The 20,638-nt window shown below is 36.6% G+C and overlaps 2 protein-coding genes and 2 pseudogenes across 3 annotated transcripts; 2 read left to right on the top strand and 2 right to left on the bottom strand.

Annotated features, from left to right (window-relative positions):
• The first annotated feature begins 398 nt into the window (after positions 1-398).
• LOC127945055 (taste receptor type 1 member 1) lies at positions 399-7,942 on the top strand. Its single transcript, XM_052541579.1, is given in 9 exon segments — positions 399-559; positions 793-1,081; positions 2,585-3,340; positions 3,429-3,650; positions 4,393-4,513; positions 5,144-5,514; positions 6,991-7,227; positions 7,579-7,780; positions 7,783-7,942. Coding segments are annotated over 9 exon segments (2,424 nt in total). The 3' UTR covers positions 7,848-7,942.
• A 2,221-nt stretch (positions 7,943-10,163) lies between these two features.
• Positions 10,164-12,696, bottom strand: her12 (hairy-related 12). Of its 2 annotated transcripts, none has more exons than XM_052540180.1 (3): positions 12,460-12,696; positions 11,412-11,508; positions 10,164-11,307 (listed from the first exon to the last, which is right to left on the bottom strand). In XM_052540180.1, exons 2-3 carry the CDS (start codon positions 11,478-11,480, stop codon positions 10,909-10,911), a joined length of 468 nt encoding a protein of 155 aa, XP_052396140.1. In that variant the 5' UTR covers positions 11,481-11,508; positions 12,460-12,696; the 3' UTR covers positions 10,164-10,908. The 2 variants fall into 2 exon arrangements, with proteins under 2 accessions (XP_052396140.1, XP_052396139.1); XM_052540179.1 differs by having other exon boundaries at positions 10,164-11,310; positions 12,460-12,647.
• A 3,060-nt stretch (positions 12,697-15,756) lies between these two features.
• LOC127944294 (transcription factor HES-5-like) lies at positions 15,757-17,105 on the bottom strand (annotated as a pseudogene).
• A 977-nt stretch (positions 17,106-18,082) lies between these two features.
• Positions 18,083-19,762, top strand: LOC127944292 (transcription factor HES-5-like; annotated as a pseudogene).
• The last annotated feature ends 876 nt before the right edge of the window (positions 19,763-20,638 follow it).

Below are 20,638 nucleotides of genomic sequence, written 5' to 3' on the forward strand. Positions count from 1 at the left end.
TTACACCAATAGGAGGCAAAAAAATGAGTCATTGAATTATCACCTGCCCCTTTAATCGCCACTGCTAAAGTGCCCCAAATCTTGGCTTAATGGCTCGAATATGAGCATGAATGTGCAACAGCACTATTGCCAATAATCCTTAAATATCCAATGAAGCGACACTAAAAAATAGTTACCATACACAAACCCCAGGAATACATTTGCATACCTGTGCTTTTACTTACAATTGCAGTAGCCATCCTAACACTTTGGTAACAAATTTCAGGCAAATGCATCTCTCTGGGGTAATTACAGGTAGCATGCAAATCCTTGCCACCTACGGAGTATGGAAACATAGTGGGTTGGTGTGAAGAGTTTAAAAGCTCATATGTTTCCGAGTGGCTCATAACAGAGGCAGAATGGGTGAGATATTGGTCTGTTCTGTGTTTCTCTGTCTGTTGAGCTATGGTGACAGTGGAGGGCTCCACCTTAAAGGAGATTATATCATCTCTGGCTGGTTCCCTCTCCATAATTCAGATTCCACCATCCCATCGACACCTTACCTGACCGACTGCACACAGTAAGAATGAGCCGATTATAAAAAAAATTACAAAAAGTCATTTTATAGTACTTTGCATATTCCATTTGTCTATGATCATGTCAGTGTTTTTTTTTGTTTTTTTTTTTACAGGTATGTATTTATTTTCTCTTGCTCAGCTAAAACTTGTATGGGGTCTTCCAAACAAAGATATATTATCATCTACCATATTTACCCGAATGCAAACACTTCTTGTCTGTAATTTTTATTTCCAGAGGCTTGACCAATAAGCATGGCTATCATCTGGTGCAGGCCTTCAGATATGCCGTGGACGAAATTAACAACGGCACCCAGAATGAACAGCTACTTCCAGGGGTCACGCTGGGCTACCAGACCTATGATTTATGCTCCCTCCCGGCCAGCAATCTGGCCACCTTGGATCTGCTGGCCCAACAGGACGACAGTTCAGTAGTGGACAGCCGCACTGTGGCCATCATCGGTCCTGACAGCAGTTCCTACTCTTTCACACCAGCCAGTGCTCTCGGTGCATTCCTGGTCCCTCAGGTATTGCATGATCATAACAGGATTCACTAGATTATCATCATCAGGTTATTGACTAAATAATAAATTCATTTGTTAATATCAGTTATATCAAACCAGGTTTTAAAATATATATATCAAACCCTGGTTTGATAGAACTAATATTAACAAATTACTTTATTATTTAGATAAACTGTTATGATCATGCCATATATATATACAGTGGGGCTCGAAAGTTTGGGCACCCCTTGCAGAATCTGTGAAAATATGAGTAATTTTCAAAAAATAAGAGAGATCATACTAAATGCATGTTATATTTTATTTAGTACAGTCCTGAGTAAGATATTGTACATAAAAGATATTAACATTTATTCCACAAGACAAAAAAAAATGCTGAAATTATTAAAATAACCCCACTCAAAAGTTTGGGAACCCTTGGTTCTTAATACTGTGTGTGGTCACCTGATGATCCACGACTGTCTTTCTGTTTTGTGATGGTTGTGCATGAGTCCCTTGTTTGTTCTGAACAGTTAAACTGAGCAGCGTTCTTCAGAAAAATCTTTAAGGTCCTGCAGATTCTTCAGTTTACCAGCATCTTTGCATTTTTGAACCCTTTCCAGCAGTGACTTTATGCTTTTTAGATACACCTTATCACACTGAGGACATTTGAGGGACTCAAACACAACTATTTAAAAAGATTCAAACATTCACTGATGCTCCAGAAGGAAACAAGATGCATTAAGAGCTGGGGGGTGAAAACTTTTGAACACGATGAAGATGGCCAACTTTGTCTTATTTTGTTGAAATGTAATTGTTTTCCATTTAGTTCTGCCCTTAGTAAGCAACAGAAGATACTTGTATGTTTCCCGGTACACAAATAAGTACAGTTTACCTTGATCTTCAAATTCCAAAAGTTTTCACCCCCCAGCTCTTAATGCATCTTGTTTCCTTCTGGAGCATCAGTGAACGTTTGAACCTTTTTAAATAGTTTTGTTTGAGTCCCTCAAATGTCCTCAGTGTGATAAGGTGTATCTAAAAAGCATAAAGTCACTGCTGGAAAGGGTTCAAATATGCAAAGATACTGGAAAACTGAAGAATCTGCAGGACCTTAAAGATTTTTCTGAAGAACGCTGCTCAGTTTAACTGTTCAGAACAAACAAGGGACTCATGCACAACCATCACAAAACAGAAAGACAGTCGAGGATCATCAGGTAACAGCACACAGTACTAAGAACCAAGGATTCCCAAACTTTTGAGTGGTGTTATTTTAATAATTTCAGCAATTTTTTTGTCTTGAGGACTAAAAGTTAATATCTTTTATGTACAATATCTTACTCAGGACAGTACTAAATAAAAAATAACATGCATTTAGTATGATCTCTCTTATTTTTGGAAAATTACTCATATTTTCACAGATTCTGCAAGGGGTGCCCAAACTTTCGAGCCCCACTATATATATGTGGGTGTGTGTCTGTGTGTTTCACTATTCCATTTTAATTTAGCATTTGTTTTCTTCTGTATTTGTAGATCTCCTACGAGGCAACAAACGAATTGCTGAGCAACAAGATCCTCTATCCAGCTTTCTTCCGCACCATCCCCAGTGACAAAAACCAAGTCAGCGCAATGATCCAGATTCTTGTCCGATTTAACTGGACCTGGATCGCCCTTCTCGGTAGTGACAATTCCTACGGTATACAAGGAATGCAAGGCCTATCCCAGCAAGCTTCCCTTTACAATTTATGTATCGCATATCAAGCCGTGATACCCGCCGTAACTGACAAGACGAAGCAGTACATGCAAGACATGGTCAAAAAAATCCTCAAAACCAAAGTCAACACTATAGTTGTCTTTGCTAATAAGAGGCGGGCCGCTGGCTTCTTTCCTTTTGTAATCGACCAAAACGTGACAGGAAAAGTGTGGATTGGGACAGAGGATTGGTCGGTGGCGTCAACAGTGAGTAGTATCCCAGGGATCAGTACAATAGGGACTGTCCTTGGTGTCGCCGTCCAAAATACTGAATTCAGTGGTTTTGGCGATTTTGAAAGGCTTTCTGTGCCCAGGCTGAAAGACACTGGTCTAAACAATCCATTCAACCACAGTGTCCCATGTATGCAAAATACAAACCTTTATGAAATAGCGATTCAAGGCTTTTCTCTGTCACAGTATGATGTTGTTTCCTCCTTTAATGTGTATAAGGCCGTGTATGCTGTGGCTCATGCACTGCACAACATCCTGCATTGTGACTCAGGACTGTGTCAGAAATATAAGGTGCAGCCATGGGAGGTGAGTGCTTTAGAGAAAAATCACTGAAATATTAGTGCACATTTGCAAGGTGAATTATTAATGAACTTACTTTCTTTGAATCCCACAGGTATTTCATCAGCTGAAAAGAGTTCAGTTTTCAATTCGAAATACATCATTTTATTTCGATAAGAACGGAGACCCTCCTACAGGTTATGATATAGTGACGTGGGTATGGACAGACGGCCAGTGGTCATTCAAGGTGGTGGGAAAATACAGTCCAGCTCCAACTGAACTTCATTTAGACGCCTCTCAGATTAAATGGACAGGTCAAGAGTCTCCTGTAACCAAGGTAAGTTTCTTCTTCTTTATATGCATTTCCATATAGTTTCCTTAAGTGCTATTTACTGGCCCTATATGACATACTACTTACACTACCGTTCAGAAAGTCTGGGGTCACAACATTTTTCTTTTTCATTTTGAAAGAAAAGAAAAAAAAGAAAAGGCAATGATGCTTTAAATCAGAGAGGCCAAACAAGAGCCTGTGGCAAAAGTTTTCCATGTCATAAGGGGGGGGGGGGGGGGGGGGGTTGTTTGCGGGGGTGAAAAATAATAAACTTTCTAATTCATCTTAAAAACATTAAAAAAAATGGCTATTAAAAAAATTTTTGTATCAAAAAAGTAAATTATATTTTAAATATATTAAAATAGAAAAGTATTATTTTAAATAAACTAATTTAAATAATAATTTTTGGATAAAGCGTCTGCTACATGCATAAATTTAAACTCATAATATTTCAAAATTATACTGTATTTTTGATCAAATAACTGCACCCTTGGTTAGCACTTGGAGAGACTTTTCAAAAATATTACTGACCCCAAACTTTTGAAGTGTACGTGCTTCCAAAAAGCTTTCCATCTGCATCAGCAATCTACATAATAAAATAAAAAGATTTAATAATAAATAATAATTGGCATAATAATTGTAATAAATGTCTTAAAGACTGAAAAATAATTAAAATAAAGTGCCAGAAATTGTAATAATAATAATAATTATTATACATGTGTATCAGAAATATTTGTGCTCTGTCCAGGTTCCTGAGTCACTGTGTTCTCCAGAGTGTCCTTTTGGACACAGAAAGCTCATGACCGGACAGCATAAGTGTTGCTTTGACTGCATGGCATGTCCTGCTGCCACTTTCCTCAACAAAACAGGTTCTAAAACACTCTGAATGTCATAGAATTATAAAGTGCACAAGGTTGTTCAATGGAGGAAACACATAGGATGTTATTCAAAGTATATCCAGCAGATGGCACACTTTTTTCAGCTGTGACTTCCATTTTCTCTTGTTTTTTTTCTGTTGACTTACTTTTCAGTGCACATAGACAACTACAAGTAATCCATTTGTAAACTGGGGGCTGTTTCATAAAACAAGTTTACCACATAAGCAGGGCTTATTTAAGTTATTCTGACTTATTTTGAACCAAAATCAACTGACAATAAGTCAGGCAGACTATAACTAAAATAAACCTGTCTTATTTGGTAAACCTGTTTTATGAAACAGGACCCTGGTTTACTCAAAGAGTGTAAACACTGAGGCTCTGAGATGGTTTGTTGACTTAAAAAAAGTAAAAAAAATATATACATCCATTTCATATTAGCACTAAAATCTGTTACTGATAACTCATCCACTGTAATGTAATGAAATATTTGCAATTTACATGTTTCTAGTCAGAGTACCATGCTAACCAGCCAGTCAAACACTGTGCCTTTAAACTCTGTAATGTAGCCTCATTATGAAACACTTCAAACTTATGCTAACTTCATTTCATATGGTCTAATAGGTTACACTTTCTGCCAAGCGTGTGCCAGAGACTACTGGTCTGAAGAAGAGAGTGAGACATGTAAGAAGAGAGCCGAGCTGTACCTGCCGTGGGGCGCTCCGCTCACTACAGCCCTGCTCATATACCTGGGTGTGACCCTGTTTCTCACCCTTGGCACGGCTGTCATCTTCCTGTTCAACCTCAGTACCCCTGTTGTGAAGTCGGCCGGAGGGAAGACCTGTCTGCTGATGCTGGCGTCTCTGACTGTGGCCTCCTGCAGCACCCTGTGCCACTTCAGCAGACCCTCGCACATCGGCTGCCTCCTCAAACAGCCCCTCTTCATCATCAGCTTCACTGTGTGCCTGGCGTGTGTGACTGTGCGCTCTTTTCAGGTTTATGGGGCACTCTTTATTTCACAATGTAGTAATGAAGAGGATAATGGCTGAAGAGCTCATTTCATTTCTGTCTGGAGACCCCAAAAAGTGCTTGGACGCTTAATGTACACTTAAATACATATTTATATACATTAGATAACAAAATATCTAACAAACCCCTTTTTTATGAAAGATTGCCTACTTTTCGAGCAAAGCATTTTGCAAAGAGACATTTGTTAGATTTATAGTTGGTGAAACGAAAACTAAAATTATTAAAAATGTAAAACAATTTTGTTCATTGAAATAAAGTAAAATATAAATATCAGATGAAAAACGGAATTAGAAATGTTGCTTTGGCTAATAACTGAAATAAAATAAGTTGAGGTACTAAAATGAATATAACAAAACAAAGTGACTAAAATATCAACTAAATTGAAAAAGGAATGTAATTTAATATATAAAGAAATACTACAATAGTATATAAACAATACTAAAATAACACTGGGTGAAACAGTCAATCTACTGTTCGAAATTAAGAAAACATATTTAGACAATTTCATCTGCATATTTAATATAATAATCTTTCAATTTTCAAGTTTTTTTTTAGTGCTAGATGAGGTGGCGCTATAACTGTAGCTAAATATTTCAATGTATATGTGTTCAGGGCAGGACTCTCATAAAACTTGTTACGTTTTGGGAAACTTGGACATTGTATGCAGTGCTACAACAACGTCCTGTTTCATGTCTTCAGCACTTAGTAAGTGTTGCTAGAATGTTTCTAGCATGTTAAGCACGCAATATCATATTTTACTATGTTGCTAACAGTGCATCACAGTGTTAAACATGTCACTTCTTGTTGCCAGTAAGTGTTACTATGACTTTAACCAAATATAGGCATTTAGATGTCTTAAGGCTTGGACTCTTATCAAACATGTGAAGTTTGGGAAGATCAGACATTGTATGGCTGAGTTACAAGAAATTATTTATCCATGGCGAAACATCGAACTTTGTCAGGCCACTACAGAAACGACCTTCAACAAAAACTCAGGGTCTTCACATTTTAATGTCTCAGAGGCCTTTAGATTACACTGACCAAATTTTGTGTTGATCTGATCTACCTAGGCTATGTAGGTGAAGTGGGAGGGGCACTTCATTGAAAGTGTATAGGTGGCGCTATTGACCCATTTTTCTACACCCACTTCTGAAACCTATATATGATGTAAATTTTCACCACTTTTGGCTTAAAAATTTTCACCAAAAATTTTCACCACATAATCTTGATAAAACCTAAATTGAATACTTTTGTTTTGGAGGAGAGGAAGAAGAAAACAGAGCAATTCCAAGAGTAAAAAGTTAAAATTATAATCCTAAAGAAAACATACATATACACAATATTTGCCAATAACCAATATGGTATCTCTGTATTGTGCATTCTTAATAAATAACATTCATCCTCGTCAGTTCTCATAATAACACGGATCTCTCTCTTCTCAGGTGGTTTGTATATTTAAATGGTCCTCCAAGCTGCCAAGATCCTATGAGACCTGGGCTAAGAATCGAGGCCCTGAGATGTTCATCTTCTTCACGACAGTGGTGGAGGTCTTCATCTCTCTTCTGCGCATGCTCCTCGACCCTCCCTTTCCATCTCAGGACTATGACTTCTACCATAACAGCATTATTCTGGAGTGCAGTAAGACTATGTCTCTCGGGGCTTTCGCCGAGCTCTTTTTTGTGTGTGTGTTGAGCTTAATTTGTTTCTGCCTGAGCTACATGGGAAAAGATCTGCCGGCCAATTATAATGAGGCCAAATGCATTACATTTAGTCTCATGATATATATGATTTCTTGGATCACGTTCTTCACAGCTTACTGCATTTCCAGAGGGAGCTTCGCCATGGCCCTAAACGTAGGCGCCATTCTATTAAGTGTGCTAGGGATACTTGGTGGCTACTTTTTGCCAAAGGTGTACATAATCTTGATAAAACCCAAATTGAATACAGCAGCTCACTTCCAAAACTGCATTCAAATGTACACCATGTCCCAGTGAAAGCAAATAAGACTTTCTACTGTCTCTCAACATTAGGATAATCCAGTAGAGCCTACTAACAATACAGAGCAACATAATCCCAGTTTCAGTCTTTTAGAAGCAGCCGATACTCTAATTGTCTATGGACTGTGACTGCTTGGCATATGCGTAGCCAGTGGGCAGAATGACAGGGAAAGCCTAATTGTGTTGGCTACCGAAAGGGCAGAGTAACCAGTTCAGCTGTCCTGTGTGAACATCTGTCATGTGCTCCAGTCTCATGGGTGCCCAGTTTCACTCTGAACAATTTGGAGAACAGATTAAATTGAGCGGCTGGTCATGATCTTGGTCTTGCAGATAAAAGGACAGATGGCTTCACTTTTCCTGTTTGTCTTTAGTGAGTCTTTAAAGGAATAGTTGTTGAACAAACCCTCAGGCCATCCAATATGTAAGATGAGTATGTTTCTTCATCAGAACAGATTTGGAGAAATGTGGAATTACATCACCTGCAGTGAATGGGTAGTGTGGCCATATGCACCGTCCAAGCCAGGATTTTAATAATGCCTAAAATATCCAGGTTTTGGCTATTTGCACTGTGCAGGTTGATCAATGTGTAACATTCATGAGAGCTATAAAGAGCAGAGCAGATGGCTCCTTGAGCTTTCAAATCACTTTCACGTGTTTGTTTGTTTGTTTGATTTGAAGCATTAAAACTTAAAACTTAGTTTTTTGTGTGTGTAGTGACGCTTCAAGTCAATCGAATGAACAAACATGTGCGCATATTTGCATCTCTTTGATCGTTGCCTCTAGATCTCACCTTCTCACATGCAGCCCCACGATTGGTCGATTATGTACAATACCTGCATGTTATTGGTCAACCTGCTCTGGATGTTTTAGGCAATATTAAAATCCTGGCCGGGACGTGTCCCGTATGAACGGCGCATATGGCCACCCTAATTCTGAATGGGTGCCGTCAGAAGCGGATCAAAAAAATCACAATAAACCACAAGTAATCTACATGACTCCAGTCCATCAATTAATGTCTTGTAAAGTGAATAGCAGCCATTTGTAATAAACAAATCCATTATTTTGGCACTTCTGGAAGTCCATAATTCATAATGGCGCTTGCTCCAGTGAAAAAAAGTCCTTCCACTGTTGCCATCTCACATCAAAATACACACACACTTTTGTTTATAAATGTTTTGGACTTTTTTTGTCTGAAAAGAGTGTTTGATTTGTGCATATGATCCGTTCCAATAAAGAAAGAAACTCTTATACATCTTAGATGACCTGAGGATGAGAATGTTTTATAACAAATTTTCCTTTTTGGGTTGAATACTTTTTATTGCCCCAAACAGCATTTGAGCTTTAAAATGTTAATTCACCCAAAAATGAAAAACCTGTCATTGATTACTCACCCCCATGTCATTCCGAAACTGTAAGACCTTCGTTCATCTTTGGAAAACAAATTTTGATATTTTTGTTGAAATCCGAGAGCTTTCATAGACAGCAGTGCAACTGAAATATTTTATGGTCCAGAAAGGTAGTAAGGACAGCGATAAAATAGTCCATATGATATCAGTGGTTCAACTGTAATGTTATGAGCCTACGAGAATACTTTTTATGCACAAAGAAAACAAAAATAACAACTTTATTCAACAATTTCTTGAGTCATTAATGAAATAATTGTACATTTTTCAACTAAACCTTTAATGAAGGAACATCTGTTCTTGAATAGTGACATAGAAATAGTGTAGATGTATGTAAATGAAATATTTCTGAAATACTTTTTATGCTATTTTGTTTCTTTGTTTTTTTTTTTTCCTAAAGTTTCCTGTTAATTACCAGATTTAAATAAAATTTTAAATCCTGAATTTTCCATGTAGACTTTTGGACTCCACTTGTTGCTCGTCTAATTGTTCAGTGACACACACACACACACACACACTTGCATCAGCCCCTGGGAAAAGATAGGATGAAAGGCTTGGTGTTGTTAGGGAGGTCATCTCCAGTGACTCCGGAACGTGTGAGTTGGGAGCACGGAAGTGTTTCCCACACTACTTTCCTATTGTGAGTGTGATATTCTCAGGAGGGGAGAACAATAGAAGTGTGCCTGTAGAGGGGAGGCTGTGTAATTCTATTTACTTGACGTTACCCATCTGTGCTGGTAGAAACCTCATATAGACATACTGTAGTTTAGATTTATTTGAGAGCTTAAAATTGTACAATTGTTTTTAAAATAAAACATTTGTTTTATTAATGCCATATGAAATTTGACTCTATTCCAGAAAAATAATAATATAAATAAATAAAAAACTGTATTTCTCTCTCTGCCTCACAAAAAAGGTCAAATTGGACGTGAAGTCATTTTGAATGTTGTAAGATTCTATGTGTTTATTTTTCTATTTTATTATATACTATTAATTACAAGTAAAAATCAGTGGTTCACACAAATTGAGAGCTAGTTTTTTAAACCTGTTAGCTTATTTACCTGCATTTAGTAGATCAGCCCACAAGTGATGTTTAACGTAGTTCCCTAACCCGTTCACATATTGGGCAAGTTTCTTAAGCAATTAAAAAACAGAACAGATCAGGGTCTGTAACATGCAAACAGTGATTAAAACACCAAAAACCATGATTGGTAATGTAGAATTTTATTAACAGAAAATATTTGACATAAGAGCTCATTTTCAAAACATCACTGGCCAAGACAACAAACTGGATCCTTTATCAAAGGTACAACATCCATTACCTACCAAACGATGGAGAATAGCCAGTGGAAACATAAAAATACTCTGAAAAACTTTTAAGTACAATTTCAACTCCACTGGAGTCAACCTCAATTTAAATATGCATACATCAATATGTTTATATATATTTGCAAAAAACAAGCCCCACACATGACATGCAGGAAAAAATATTAGGCTAAATCGTTTGCACGACTGACTAATTCGTTCCCTCAATGTACTAAAACGTGCACACAATTACTATTGTGTTCCCTCGATTTACTATTTCGTTCACTCGATTTAGAAATCATGCGTTCGTTTTAGCAAATCGGGGGGACGCAATAGTAATCGTGTGCACGTTTCAGTACATTGAGGGAACAAATTAGTAAATCGTGCGCACAATTTATTTATTTTTTTTGCATGTCATGTGCGGGGCTCCGTAAATTCAAGTAATCACATATGTAGTACAAAATCACATTATGACCTATCCTAAACGGAAAAAGAAGCACATTAATACACCTCTTTCTATTGACAAACACATGTTTGTCTAAAGTTTTTGTCAAGCAATATGATGACAACACAAATGTACACTTTGGAAATGAATCTCCTACTTTTATGAGAGGCGTTACTGTGACTCCCTCAGGGTTTACAGTTCACAGCGTCTCTACCAGGGTCTCCAGACGGGCCTCCTGCTGTCATGCTGTTGCAATCCAGCCATGTTCAGTTTAGAGGAAGATGCTGGTGGAGCGGAGCCTAGCTGGGTGTTGTGGAGGTGCTGGAGCTCCTGGCCGGATCCACCTCCAGAGGAATGAAGAGTGAGGAAGTGGACAGACTCCCTCCAGCAGTGAGAGTAGCCTTCATTATGGTCCCTCTGAGGAAGCTGCTGCTGCTGCTGCTGGTGCTGCAGCTGTTTGAGAAAGTTGACGGTCATTTCCAGAATATCGGCCTTCTCCAGTTTGGCACTGGGATCGTGGCTGTGAAACTCCTTCTCCAGGAGACTCTTGAGCTGGTCGATGCAGTTGTTGATACGGTCTCTACGCATCTTTTCAACAATCGGCTTCCTCTGCTGAAAGCAAATGGGAACACTGATTAGAAAATGTTTCAAACTACATAAAGAACACAATTTTGGTGAAACGCTTTGAAGAACGGCATTGAAATGAAACATACCTTCAATTTGTCCTTATCACTGAAGTGAAGATGGTCAAAAGAGGATAGCGTAACCACATGAGGTGCCATGTCCAGGCTGGTACAGCTTGATTTTCTTCTGTGGCAAAAAGAGTTGTGAGTCTCTTTGAGGAGCAGCCCCTGTATTTATACGGCAGCATTAGCATTACAAAGCCATGTGGCCTGTGCTGTGTTACTGTTCCCACACTCTGAGACCAGAGGGCCGGCTCATCACAACAATAGAGGACATTAATTTTATGGGTAACTGCCTGCTTGCCTTCCACTGAAGGAATGTTTCCCAAGGTATTGAAGGGACGCCACACTTAAAGGTTTAGTGAAGGAATTTGACCCTTTAGCCAATTAGAAAAATATGATTTAAATTCTCTATCAAACAATTCTGATGAATATAGGTTGTGCATGTTTTCAAATGCACTTATTTTTTTCTTTTTTCTTTTTTTTTTTTTTTTTACAAAAACATGCTTGGTAGAATACAAAAGATAATAATAATAAATAATAATAATAATAATAATAATAATAATAATAATAATAATAATAAATAAAATAAAATTTATTTGATGGACCATGAAAATGCTCAATGGATGTCTGCGCATGCATCTAGTTCACATATTGCTAAACCAAAATATAATGAAAAATTCTCAACATAGAACAAACTGTTCAGTGATTAAAAAGAATAAACACTGTAAAAAGTTTTTTTTTCTAAGTTGTGAATAAAACAAGATTATTTGAGTACAAGAAAATAGTGAAAATTGTTTCATTATTCAGTTTTTTTTATTCATTATTAATATGATTATTTTCAGTATAAGGACATATATACTATAGGTTTAATTCATACCAGAATATGCTTCAAAAACTCTGGATTGCACAAACTGTCCAGTGAGGAAAAATAATCATGCACATACAATTTTTTTATGCAGTAATAAAGTATATTTTATATACAATGTAACCATATATTTGAAGGTTTTTTCTTTTTTTTTTTTTTTTTTTTTTTTGGTAAGCTGTTTTATATTTGGGGAGCGTGACCAACACCTACTTGCTACAATGGCACGTGGTTAAAACTACTACATCACATCAAGGCACGAGAGTCCCAGCTGGAAACACAGACTCGAGTCCGTTCCCAGGCCAGGAATATTCGTTTGATTACTGTTACAACATGACTGTCAGCTTCAAAACTGTCGAGTTCACGTGTCAGATTACGGAAGTTCTCGTGTAGCTGTGGAACTAAAACATCTACATTTTCATCTTCTAAAAAAAATTAATGAGGCGAAATATTTCGATTTGAAACGTACTTTGCTTTAGCTTATTTTCTGCAAGGTGTCAGCACGCGCCAGTAGCTCATGCTCTGAGATCAGTGCGTCTGATTGATTGTGTGGAGGCCAGCTGTAGCCTAATATAACTGCTGTTACTGCCGCTCTAATGTCGCGATCACACGCCCAGCAGACGCCGACTGTTTATCAAAGCCAAAAGCGTCAGAATTCGCCTACTAGACACGTGATTAAACTGGTTTCACTGTGGCAATGGAATGCAATGAGAACGATCAGGTGAATATCGATTATTAGTGGGGCTTGCTGTTTGAACACGCTTGGAAATCCCTCAGAACACATTGAAACACACAGCAGCACCACCTTTGCGTATCGTGACATTATTTATGTTTTTTTTATGTGGAAGCAGCATTTACATTTTGTTCAGAAGACATAAAATAATTTTTATTTTTATTTTTTCAGTTTTATAGTCTATTTCTTCCGTCTAAAATATTCTAGGTGGTAGCCTACGTTCTAGTTATTTTTCGACTGAAAACCATCGATTTTTAAAAGTTTTAGTGATTTTTGTTGTTTTGTTAGTTTTTTAGTACGACTATTCATTAGTTTAACTTTATTTAGTTAAAAGAGAAAAGGAGAATTATTGCCTTTTTATTTTTTGTTAATATTTTAAGTTAACATTGGTCCTTTGAAGTAATTTTATTTTATTATTATTATTATTTACTTGGCAGAACTGCCTCTTTTTGTATTGTGATGGATAGCAAAGACTACTGTTTATATTGTGTGTGTTCTGTGTGTTTGTGTTTGGTTGTATTTTACACACATAGGCTATTGAGTGTGAGTTTGTGTTTGAGGACATTCCCACCATTCTGGGTGTTTTAATCTGACTAGTGCAAACAATACACTAATTGCTCCATTGGAAATGTTAATTGCGTCCTTGTTGTAAAACAAACAGTCCGTCTTAGTGTCACACACAAACTTGGGAAATCAAGCTTGTGGTTTTGCAATAGTGAGGAATACAAACATTTTAGCAAATAAATTATGTTCATATATATCAACTATGGAAGATATGAAGTATTTTCTAAGTTTCAGTAGTGTTAAATAAATATTATGATTTTGTTCCTGTTTCCTCTACCCTCATGTACCTAAGCAACAGGCCATAAGACGTATAATGTTAGTGTGACATAAGGCACTGAGCTTTTACTGAAGATCCATGAGTTCTGTATGAGAGGCCAGCCTTCCTTTCCCACAGTCTGTTCATTGATTGCCCACAGTAAGAAAACCAAAGAAGTGTGTCTTGTTACACATCACATTATTCACGCTGTTTGAACTTGCTTTATAAGAGGGGGACCTAAGACAGCAAGACCATCTGGACTTCAGACACTGCTCACACTCTTTTAATACTTTCCCAGTATTTAAAATCAGTTTAGATTTAGAAATTCTAGAGCCAAGGTGTTTGTTTTTTTATTTATTGCATTTATTTATTCATATATATATATATATAGAGAGAGAGAGAGAGAGAGAGAGAGAGATAGTACCAAATAATATAATATATTTTAACATTATAAAATATTTTAACTATAAATTATTTAGCATAGTGAGTAGTAAAGTATGTTATTGGTTAATGCAGTCAATCTGGTCTGCAGTATTTCTGCATATTTATTTTGCAAAGGTCTCTTTGTCTGTGCTGAACTTGTTCAATGAGCAGCACCTGAGAAACATAATGTTTCTTCGATGTGCAGATGTTCAGTTTTGTAGATCTGCCCCTTTGAGGCAAACTGTAGGACAGTAAGTACATTTACTTGAGTATTGTACTTAGGTACACTTTTTGAGTATCTATACTTAATTATTTATTTTTTTGGGGGGGGACATATGATTCTAACTTCAGTATATTTGAAAGACATATATCATACCTCAATTGGTTTTATGATTTATTAATTTTTTCTCTCCTCTTAAACATGACCTCTTTTTTTCAGACAGTTTATCAGTAAACACTCTTGTAGGGCTACGTAAAGTGATTTCTCAACATTTTTTGAACACTGACCAGTAGCAAATGTGATATTTCTTTACAACAATTCAAAAATGTGTAAGTTACTATAGTGGTATGCATTAGACATAATATTCTCTGATTTTGCTAAATTGTGTAAATGAAAATATTTCCTATAAAGCCACAGAAGAACTGTTGTGCGTCTCCTAACAAAACACAATAGGTGTTTGACTTGAAGCAGCTCTGAACTGTTCTGTATATACAAGACATCAAAGTGCCACGAGTGCCATGATTATAGAGCATTATTGAAATTGTTGTATGTCAAATTAATCTTGCTGTTTTGCTTATTTGTTAAAGCAGTGTTGCTGTTGTAAAGTTATACAGATATAGTTGTGTTGATGGGTTTTGAAGCAGGTTTAATAAAAAAAAAATCAAATCAGTCTGTATTTACAGGCATATCACTAATCACTCAGTTCAAATGTGGATGAATTGTGTGCACACACTGCCAGAGCTGTGTGAGGTCACTACCATGCTGCTAACAATATTTTTATTTATTTTTTAAACTCGCTTGTTTCTTTATTCCAAAGATACTACAAACTAGTTTATTAAGTAGGCATAATGTATTGTAAGTTGCTTCAGAGGCATAAAATATTGCCAATTATTACATACAACAATAATAATAGTGCATTGACAAAAAAAAAGGAAATTTAATTTTGATAATTAAGTACTTTTAAATCCAGGTATTTACAACTTTCACTTGTAATGAAGTAATATTTGATCAGCAGTATCAGTTCTTTCTCTGAAGTAATGGAGTTGTGTGCACCTCTGCTTTCTGGTGACAGGGATGCCTCCTATCCTAACTGATTATAGGGTATCTTGTTAGGAGATAATAATTGCTTGAGTGGATAGCAAAGCAAATGAGTGCTTGTTTGTAATTAGATATTTATAAAATATGTAATTGCAGCCAACTGATGCAATTAAAAAATTAGTGGGACGTGTGAGAAGTTGTTTGAACTTTAATGTACATGAGGTTATTTTTTTTGTTTATGAATGAGCACATTGACATAAAGTGTAATGCAAAATAGACATTTATTTTTATAAAACATTTGATGACATTCCACATTTCCATTTAGTGCCTTACATTGCTTTTCCTTACCACTGTGCTTGATTGTTAGACCAATCTCTCACGTTTAAAATACATTTCCCTAAATAATCTTTATAAAAGAATTTGCCATAGCTGATTATGTAAGACTTACAACACCAACAACAAAAAAAAAAAACATTCTAAAAAGAACAAGAGGTTAATAAAAATCAAAAGACCCATTGGATCTATTCAGGAACATGTTTATAGAAATTTGTTATTGCATCTCATTGTGAGATAGATAGATATAGATATATAGTTGTCAACATAGCAGATTTAGTTCACTTAAAGCATGATTTGCCAATATAGCAAAAATACAGTGAATTCCAAATGTAGGAATACAGTCAATTATTCTCTCATGAAAGAGAAAGACCTAGAATAACATGTTAACTTTTAGGCTGATGAATTAAGTTGAGGCGGCACTTGTGTGTGATTTTCTCTGTAGTGCTTCAGCAGTCTGCACTGCACACTGAGACAGGAAGTTGATGGCGTCCTGGACACATCTGTAGTGTCTGTCACAAACTGCAGGCCGAGGGATTCTTGGAGCGCTGCTGGTGTCTCAAGAAATCAAGCGTCATCTCCAGGACTTCAGCTTTCTCCTGTCTGGAGTCGGGCTGCTGCTTTAGAAACTCTTGACCCAGAAGAGACTTGAGCTTCTCAATGCTGCTGTTGATCCGTTCTCTGCGGATCTTCTCCACTATTGGCTTTCTCAGCTGAGGAAACATTAGGAACATGCATTTAGAAACTATAATTTCTGCTGGTTATATTTCATAACGATCTATGATTTATGCAGTCAGATATGAGATGTTGAATATTTACCTTGTTTGAGAGTGGAAGTTGTTCTCTGCTGATGATTGATCCAGTGATTGTAGGTGCCATGGCTGTGTGTCTTGTGTTCGGTTCTCTGTTAGGATCAGATCAGATCTGTGCTCGGCTCTCTCTCCTCTCCCTCTATTTATACTCCCAAATCTCCATATGAATGTGTGAGTCTGGAGTTTGCTGGAGGTTCTCACAGTCTGCAGCCAATGGGAGCGTTCCAAGAGCTCAAAGGAGCAGAGGGCTGCCACATGCTCAGTGAGGCATTTATTGCACAGGAAACAATGAGCTGGCAGATGGAGAGGGATGTATTACTGGGAGGAAGATTGTGAGAAAGTGTAGACCCCGTTTGAAGTCGCATCGGATGCTGAGAAACCAGTAAAAGAACATGCACCATTTTTAATAAAAGTATGTTTGAGATCACTAGAGAAAACGCTTGTTTTGCTTCTTCATTTAAACAGATTATATCTGATTATAGTAATATTATATATTTTATCTGTTTTTTTAATTGATCAGTGTCTTATTTGATGAGTGACCTATAAGAATCAAAGAATATATATATTTTTTAATCATTTTACATAATGTTTTTGTACAATTAATTCTAATTTGTAAAGTTTAATTCGTGTAAAAGTAATAAAAAGTTTAAACAAATGTTTCATTCTCAAGTTTAAATGGAAAAATATCCGTTCTACTTCAGATTTCCTCAAGAAACAGGACAACAAGTCGATGGTAGGTGCAGATTTCCTCTTCCAGATGCAGTTCAGATGTCCTCTCTCAGAATGAAGCTCTGCAGGTGGGTGATGTAGTGCGGGACTGGGACTGCACTTTCCACAGCTTTCCCACAGTCTGTCCATTCATCAGAGATGAATAGAAGTGTGCCTTACTGCAGGCAATTAGGCATGTCATCAAGGGCCTCTATAGAAACCTCACAGGGGTGTTTATGACACTGTCCCTAATTGAGATGGGCATTCATTTGCTTGTTTGGATTCAGATTCATGCTTAAAAGTGAGAACTCAATAAATAGATTCATTCAATAAAATTTAAAAACTATAATTTTCCAACTATTTTTGCCATAGTATAATTGAAGATGATTTTATTGATAATTAATAAATGATTATTTACTAGCTGAAATATGAATTTCAAACCTTCTGTTTATTATCCTTATGACCATATTTGATTTCTTACAATTAATATCAATATTTAATAATTCTGTAAATAGTTCTAAAATAAGGGTGCAATGGAAGAATTTTTCAACCACTATTTTAATTGTAGGTCTTTCATATAAACAGCACGTGCTTTTGTGAGCAATTAATCCTAATGATGAGCAACAAGGCTGCACTTTCTCTCCCACCCTCCACCTGCTCCCCAGAGATGCACTCATTGTGTCGGAGCAATAAGGGCTTCAGCAGCCACATGGCGGCCCAAACGCTCCCATTGGCTGCAGACTGTGAGAACCTCCAGCAAACTCCAGACTCACACATTCATATGGAGATTTGGGAGTATAAATAGAGGGAGAGGAGAGAGAGCCGAGCACAGATCTGATCTGATCCTAACAGAGAACCGAACACAAGACACACAGCCATGGCACCTACAATCACTGGATCAATCATCAGCAGAGAACAACTTCCACTCTCAAACAAGGTAAATATTCAACATCTCATATCTGACTGCATAAATCATAGATCGTTATGAAATATAACCAGCAGAAATGATGGATGAGAGTTTCTAAATGCATGTTCCTAATGTTTCCTCAGCTGAGAAAGCCAATAGTGGAGAAGATCCGCAGAGAACAAATCAACAGCAGCATTGAGAAGCTCAAGTCTCTTCTGGGTCAAGAGTTCCTAAAGCAGCAGCCCGACTCCAGACAGGAGAAAGCTGAAATCCTGGAGATGACGCTTGATTTCTTGAGATGTCAGCGGCGCTCCCAGAATCCCTCGGCCTGCAGCTCTACTGCAGCTCATGAAGGACACTTCAGATGTGCTGGAGGCCGTCAACTTCCTGTCTCAGTGTCCAGAGCAGACCGAGTCCCACAGAAGACTGCTGAAGCACTTCCTGCACACACAGCTCCACACAGAGAACCGCACACATGCGCCGTCTCAGATCAGTTCACCAGCGGCACAGAGCAGCAGCAAAGAGCAAACTCTGGTGCTCTGGAGACCCTGGTAGAGCCACCAGGACCCGTGTGATTTATCAGACAGAATTCATTATGCCAGTCTGAGATTGGCGTGGACTGTAATTCTAACGTAGGAAATGATTTCCACCTCTGCTGCTTATGCAGGACCTTTATTCTGCTTTCAGAGAAAGTTTGTGTTTCATTGAAACTATGTGACCAGTAATATTTGATCAGAATGTACAGAATCTTTTGCCACCTGTGAAAATTAAGATTGATAAAAACATACAAGTCTGATTTAGACTTTGAGCTCTTGTTGCTCTTTCACCCATATTGGGTTTGTTCTCTTACTGCTTTCATTTACTGAGAAAGTTTGTGTTTAATTAAAGCTGTGTGACCAGTAATATTTAATCAGAATCATTTGCTTTGTAAAATGATTATTACATTTGTAAAAATTAAGATTTAAAGAAACGTTAAAGTCTGATTCAGAGATTTGAGCTCTTGTAGCTCTTTCACTCATATTGGGTTTATTCTCTCTGCATCTAAAGGATGATGACACTGTTTTCATTTACTGAAAGCTTTTGATTTATATTTTGTTGTTTAAAATAGATCCTATATTTCTTATGAGATTTATTTTTTTTTCATTTGAAGGAAAGATTTTGTGAAAGCACAAATTGCTGTTTTTAATGTTTGTATGGGTTTACATGAATGAGACATTTCCCCTATACAGGACAGTTGTTTATCGTCACTGTTAGTGATCTGAATTTTACTCTTTGTATTCAAAGTCAAGTTGTTACTTTCTTTAAATGTATTTTGACATTGAAATGACATTCCCAGTTCAAGATAACTATACAGATGTAATAACATGAGTTCTTCATGATTGTTAAAATATGTATTTACATATTGTTACTGATGTTACTTCGGGTACTTTAAGGCACTTGAATGTCCTTCAAAGTTGAGGCAGAAGTTCACTGTCAGATTTGCTCTCATATGAAGAGCAGCGATCATATTGCTAATGACAAATAAATTGTACAATCAAGTTTATGTTCTGTGTTCTGTTTTATTTTACTTAATATATGTATTTTTAATATCATAAAGTATGTTATGTGTCTATACACTGACACTTTTTTTTTAAATAACTGTATAGACTTACATTTCCGTTAGAGTCAATCAAGGTTTGATCTGGAAAAGAAAATAAAGATGTATATGTTGAAGAAGAGGTGTGTTAAATACAATTTTACATTTTAGTTAAATTATTTATTAACAGTATTTTCAGGGTTACACCATTTCAAGAATTGGGTTGAGAATCAGATGAATTATCAATTGAAAAAAAAATTATTTTGTCTTTTCATAATAAGGTAGACATAAAAAAAATAAGATATCAAAATACCATAGTTGCAATAGTTGATTTTTGTTTTCCATGCAGGTATAGCTCATGTAGTTCTCACAGTGGATAAATGTTCAAAATACAGAGGCTACAAAATATAGAACATAGTGTGTGTTACACAAAACTTGTTTTTTGTCTGATTAATAATAATCCAAAACCCATTACGTATCAACCTACACTGATTAGGAGACATTAGACTGTCTCTGATGGGATAAAGCTTCAGAGAACTCAACAATAGTGTGTTTCATTAAGAACAATTCAGCACACGGCCATAAGAACAGAGACAGAGAACCACAGGACAGATTCTTCTCGATCATTAGCAGTCGTCTTAATCACTGTAAGATGTATTAAAAGTATTTGGAGATTACCCTTTTAAAGATGTTATACATACATACATACATATACATACATACATACCTATCTATCTATCTATCTATCTATCTATCTATCTATCTATCTATCTATCTATCTATATATATATATATATATATAATGAAACAGAGGAAAAGACT

This window comes from Carassius gibelio, chromosome A23 (genome assembly GCF_023724105.1).
Source record: "Carassius gibelio isolate Cgi1373 ecotype wild population from Czech Republic chromosome A23, carGib1.2-hapl.c, whole genome shotgun sequence".
Classification (NCBI taxonomy): domain Eukaryota; kingdom Metazoa; phylum Chordata; class Actinopteri; order Cypriniformes; family Cyprinidae; genus Carassius; species Carassius gibelio.

Bases quoted from the DNA above. Each gene is read 5' to 3' on its own strand.
- her12 (XM_052540179.1), bottom strand. From the start codon at position 11,480: ATGGCACCTCATGTGGTTACGCTATCCTCTTTTGACCATCTTCACTTC. The intron at 11,311-11,411 runs GTATGTTTCATT...ATTTGCTTTCAG, and splicing joins GTGATAAGGACAAATTGAAG to CAGAGGAAGCCGATTGTTGA.